The sequence below is a fragment of the Hydractinia symbiolongicarpus genome, chromosome 2, assembly GCF_029227915.1.
Source record: "Hydractinia symbiolongicarpus strain clone_291-10 chromosome 2, HSymV2.1, whole genome shotgun sequence".
Classification (NCBI taxonomy): Eukaryota; Metazoa; Cnidaria; class Hydrozoa; order Anthoathecata; family Hydractiniidae; genus Hydractinia; species Hydractinia symbiolongicarpus.
In genome coordinates, this window is record NC_079876.1 from 24539400 (window position 1) to 24545399 (window position 6000).

The 6000-nt window shown below is 31.0% G+C and overlaps 1 protein-coding gene across 1 annotated transcript in view; it reads right to left on the reverse strand.

The window, feature by feature from the left end:
- Nucleotides 1–5553, reverse strand: part of LOC130630295 (neural cell adhesion molecule 1-like) — a 30016-nt gene extending 24463 nt beyond the window's left edge. The window contains exons 1-4 of the mRNA XM_057443743.1: nucleotides 5360–5553; nucleotides 4922–5194; nucleotides 2711–2983; nucleotides 656–916 (exon numbers count right to left, since the gene is read on the reverse strand). Of these exons, the coding sequence (XP_057299726.1) occupies nucleotides 656–916; nucleotides 2711–2983; nucleotides 4922–5194; nucleotides 5360–5486 (934 nt within the window). The 5' untranslated portion in view covers nucleotides 5487–5553. The remainder of the gene's footprint in view (nucleotides 1–655; nucleotides 917–2710; nucleotides 2984–4921; nucleotides 5195–5359) is intronic.
- Nucleotides 5554–6000: the final 447 nt, after the last annotated feature.

A 6000-nucleotide genomic window follows, 5' to 3' on the forward strand; every position in this document is an offset into this window, starting at 1 on the left:
GTAACAAAAGTCTGCTGTGGTTCCTTGAGTAGACAATAAAAATATTTTGTTCTGACATATGTTTTTTCTCTAATAATTTATTAACAGAGTTATATGTTGCATTTTTTATGAGGTAATGGCTTAAGAAAGGGGCATCGAAATTTTTAAATCTCGCGCATCGTAATTAGTTAAAACTTACGTCATTGCTTACAATATTCTCCGATATGGCCCGTGACGAAAGAAACTTTGCTTAAAGTTTGAATATGATAGCATAAAATATAGACACGAGATAAAGTTCACAAGCGCAAAAGAAAAACTAAACATTCCCTACTATACTTTCATCAAAAGCTTATTTGTAATCACCCGCAAATAATGTTAACATAATATTCAATTTAAGGTCATGGTTTCGTTATCCTGATTTTCCTGTTTCATTTTCTTTTAGAGAACGCATCAAACCCGAGTATTAATCCGTATTATAACTGTTCGAGTAATACCTTAACCGACGTCAAATTGCCTAGAATTGCAAGTTATTATGGGGTTAACATTATTAGGCCGTGTTATCATGTCAACCTTATTCCACCATTGTGATCTACATTTTAGGCCGCTTGCTGCTTTAGTTGTTGGTTTGATTGTAATAAGCAAAACATATAGGTTTACCTATCTCTCACCTACATACCTAAAATACTAACTTCTGATGAATTTTTCTCCACATTATTCAATCGCGCTTCACATGTGTATTTACCACTGTCTGCGGACTGAACAGTTCTGGCAAGTGTAAAGGATAATTGAAATGATGTGATGTTTGCAGTACCTTTCCAAAATTTGTATTCAATACCTGCAGGTGAGGATGACGTATTAACACGGCATGTTAATATAAGTGATTCGCCAGAATTCAAAGAAATTGAAGATGTTTGTAAAGTGGGAGCTTGAAACAATTCTAAAAAAATGCGCATAATATATCTAACTAAATTTTCGTTATATTTCTTTAAATTAGTCACAAAATAATACTGCAAGGTAGATAGTTGCGAACTAAATATTACTAAGAAAGTTATAAGTTAAAATTCTGACACAGAATTGTTAAAAACATAATGCGGAAAAAAAAAAGATTAAATTATAGATTATGATACATGAGGAAAGTTTTTCAAAATAGTTATGCACAGCTTTATCTACTTTTATTTTTTTATTTACAGTATTATTATTACGGTATTCGACGCTTAATTTCAACCTCCTAAGAAGTTTAAAAAAGTTTAAGTTAATAAAAGTTTGCGTTACGCAATTTTGAACTAAAAAAAAGGAGAAATAAAGACAGGTGAATCTTTTAAAAACCATAAAACTTTAGATAACGTAATAAAAAAGTAATGTAGCCCTTAATATATCAACACTGAAAGTATTTTTTATGGGCAATGCTTATTATATGAATTATCCACGCAAAGCAAAAATTTTTCGCAGCTAAACTGCATGACATTGATATTTATAGGAATAAAAAATGCAGAATACAAAATTGGTTTAAGTTGATGAAAAACTTTGAGTTTAACGGTTTTGTACTTATCCTGCGTATTTATAAGAAGTTTGTTAAGGAAATCCATTAGAGAACTGGTAAAGCTTGAGTAAAAAAAGTTCGAGTTAATTCGTTTTCCGTATTATCCGGCGGCTACTGTCTGTTTGTGGCGAATACAAATCTATTAGATGTTTGCCTGTAGTTTGAGATCACAGCATGAACTCCATAGTATTGATAAAGTCTTCAGGGTAAAGATTTTTTTTGAAGAGTACAGCAGAAGTGCGAACCACGGTGTGAGCAATCCCCTACTCGCATTTTATTTTCAACACCTGATATAAACAGTTCTGTGTATTAGCAGAATTTTGAACTCATTGATTTTAACATAATTCAATATAAACAATGCAGGAAATCTTGTCTGGAAAGAACTTTACAATTTTCCCTTCTAAACTTTACATATGCCTAGCTTAACTGAAATGCCGATTTAATGTAGTCTGGAATCTTAATACACAAATTCTTTGATAAGAAACTATTCATTCTTTGTACGTTTTATGTAAGTAGTGAAAAGAAGAAAAACAGTCACATTTCGTCACAACAGTCACAAAGTTCTGGAAAATGAACAGAACTGTGCAAGAAAAAGGCTATCACGATTTTGTTTTCTTGCAGTTTTCTTTCATTCGTATAAAAGAAGTTACTCATTCTGTTTTTGCAACAAATAAATTTGTTGTGTTACTTGTGCTTATATCTGTACAGACGTGAAGTTGCTTAATAATTTTTGTAAATCCAGTTCAGTTGCTGGTCAGGTCAGTGTTTGAGCACATGCACGACTGAGATCAATGAATGTACGCGAAAGGTACTATTAAAAGGGGCGAGAAATATAGTCAACTATTTCTTAAGGTTTTTGACACTCTTTTCCCCTTCTGTCAACCTGCGTGAAAGCTGCTTGCGTCATCTTTTGAAAGAGACACTCCTATATCGGCATATTTATGCACATTTGAACTCCAGAGAAATTTATTATTATATGTGAGTAAAAAAAAATTTTAAGGTAAAAAACTTGCTTAACTAGGAAAAGCAAGAATTTGAAAATTATAAAGGTCGACTTTACAACAATATTGTAACCCCCTCGTTAACTAATTTCAACTTTAGCATACCCCCACACCCGCCTCTCCTAACAGTTGACGTCATTTGTTATACGTTTTCAATGTAGACTTATAGACATTTTTAGAATTAACTTACCATTCACTGTTAGTGATACAGCATTACTCGTGACTGAAAGAGGAGGTCTTGTTGATGCTGATACAGTGCACGTGTATGATCCAGAATTTGATTTCATCACTTTTAAAATAATGGTGACATTTTTACCATCTGTTGTTTGAACAATACCATCTTTTTGGAATGAATAAGAAACTGGATTCACGTTTGTATCCACACCACAAGTAAAAGTGACACTGTCACCTTCATTAATAGTTGACGATGTTGGTGAAACAGTCAATACTGCATTTTCCAAGTCTAAGGAAATAATGTTAAATGTTTCACTATCCTAGTTTCCTGCAGCTTAGTACTTCTTACTACAAGGACTTTGTTCTTTAAGAAATTATTATATTATATTGGCACCACTCACAATTTAATTTTAAGTTATTTTATGATTTTGGAAAATGTCACTGATTAGAAAAATGTATAAATTCTATAAGGAGGAGTCATGCAATAAAAATTTTTCCAAAGATGGATGCAATCAGCAAAGAAGCTCTCAAGCAAAACATTGCTGTTGTTAAGATCAGCTTTCAAGGTAAAAACAAATGTCATAATAGATTTTGCTGTTATGAAAGATTTAAACGATGGCAAAACTAAATATTTTATTTATATATTTATTAAATAATTTTTAACTTCGATGCCACCATTACGCATTATGTACTTTTTGAAAAACACTTATTTGTTTGGAAAAATGAGCGGACAGTAGGTTAGTAAGTTGAAAAGAGTTAGTAGTTATATGTTTTTGATGTCTAAAAACCACTACACCAAAATTTTGAGGTTGCCAACCTTACGAGCATTCACTACAACAAAAGCTAAGTAATTGTTCCATCTCGAAAAATCATAAAAATAAAATTCAGTCGTTTGATTGGATAATGAATTGTCAATTGACTATGTACTATAGCCAATTTCTGAGAAGTTTTTCAAGGATTCGTCCTTGCATTATTGTTTGTTGTTTTAATGATTTAGATTATACAATCCATAACTCTTACTTTCATCTGTATAAGGATGATACAATAACTGTTCAAAGCTGTAATTCTTCTCTTGAACGCTAATCTGCACTTAAATGCAAGTTAAGAATTTTCAAAAATAGATCCACATTAATTATTTACTATAAATACCGATAAATTGAAGTGACCTATCACTTTCAATAATTGTTGACGATGTTGATGCAAAAGTCAACACCGCATTTTCCAAGTCTAACAAATGAAAATTTTATTACTTTTACAACAAGGCGAACTTGATGGAATTTGAAAAGTTTTATGAAGTAAATTTATGCTGGAACAGAAACGGAAGACTTCGCATTCAGTTTATCTCAACGTTAGAAAGCGAATGGAGATTATTTTCTGACATCACTTCGATACTTAAAACTCCCGTGAACTAAGGATGCTGGTGATAAACTACAGATCAGTGCACACCAAATTAGCCTAATCAAGTTTAGCCGTCCATTTCATCACAACAAACACATTTTAAAGTCATTTGCAAAAAATCGATATAACACGTTTGCTAATAACGAGGCAATACTTTTTTGTGTTTGAGTTTATGCAACTTTGTTGATTTATCATAAAAAATAATTAAATTGCAGCTTTAAAGTAACTTCCAATAAATGGCAACAAATGACTTTATCGAGAAAAACATTCTCATTTTCAAGCGCAAAATAACTCTTTTTACCTAGACCTAATACTATTAAACTTATTAAGAAATTGTAAATACTCACTCCACAAGTAAATGTCGACATTAAAATTTTAATTAGATTTTGAATGGGAGAAACTTTTAATGATCTTATACAACTAAGATTTATTGTTATTGTAAATAAAATCTTAATCATAGAAGACATAACTAATTTGAACATTATTTGACCGAGAAAAATAAAATACTCGACTGTTAAGGATACAATTTTCTCTTAAAGTCAAAAAAAGCTAAAATGGGATGGGACGTTGACGTTGACGAAAACAGAAAGCGATAATTTTTTTTTCTTTAGGCGATGTCCAATAAATGAACATTACTGGTGCTAAGGACAATATCTTCCGATGGATAAAATTAGCTTCCCATTAAAAGGCCTCGAAATTTTTCGTCCACTGTAATGTTATATGTGGCTTAAGCATCTCCATTTTATTTATTAGATAAAACTATGTTATATTATTGAAAACCCACAACTTAATATAAAAACATTCGAGTATTATCTTAAAAAAAACTCACAATTGACAGTTATAGTAAGTTTCGTTGATGATAATTTTTCAACATCAGATCCATCTTTCGCTGAACAATGATATGCACCAGCTTGATCTTTTGTAATACTACCGATAGTTAACATTTGAGATGTTTCATCAGAAATTTGATTGTTATCTTTAAACCATTTAAATGTGATATTAGAAACATCTGCTTGAATGTTACATTTAAGTTGTAGTTGTGATCCTGCATTCAGTGTTGCGTTGCCTTTTATAATTTCAAGTAAAGGATTTGGAATTTCTCCTAAATTAAAATTTACAAATAATAACTAAATTGTTACAAATCGCTGCAGATAGTGTAAAAAATGCGTAGATTATTGTATCCCTGCTTTATTGTACCAATATAGCTACATTAAGTAAATATGGTAAAATCTACTCTAGAAAATTGACATAAGCGTAAGCTACAGACCTTGCGCAGGATTCACCAGCATCAATATAATCCAAATCATATCCTTTGTCTCCCTTCTAAAAAAAAAGAAAGAGAGAATCAATGTGATAGCTGGTTTGTAAACTGACATTGATGTATGTAGTTTCATAATCCTTTAGATTTTTTTAATTTTCAGCCAGTTAACAACAACGTTAAATTTTAGGCAAATTCTTCTAGTGCTTGACAGCGAATAAAAAAAGGGTGAAACTTCAATGCTGCTGTTCGATCGAATGGCATAGACTTTTCTAAGGATTTCGCCGACGTATTCTCTCAGATTTTACTTAATTAAGGATTTATTATTATAATTATTTTAATAATTAATTATTTACTTATATAAGTATTCATTAACATTTAAGTATTTAATTTACAAATATATATATTTTTAAGTTTAACCAACTTAAGTTACCAACCGCAAACAAATTGTATTCCAAACAATCCAGCCGATACAAACTAAATAAACCAACTTAAAAATTTAAACAGAAACGAGTGGATCGGTGAGGGGAAGTGAAAGGTTAGACTATAAGACCTCTATCTAAAACCTGCAAAAAAGTTATTAAAATTAGGACCACAACAGAGTCACAGAATGATAATGAAAATTTAAGCCTATTGATAGACAACTGAAA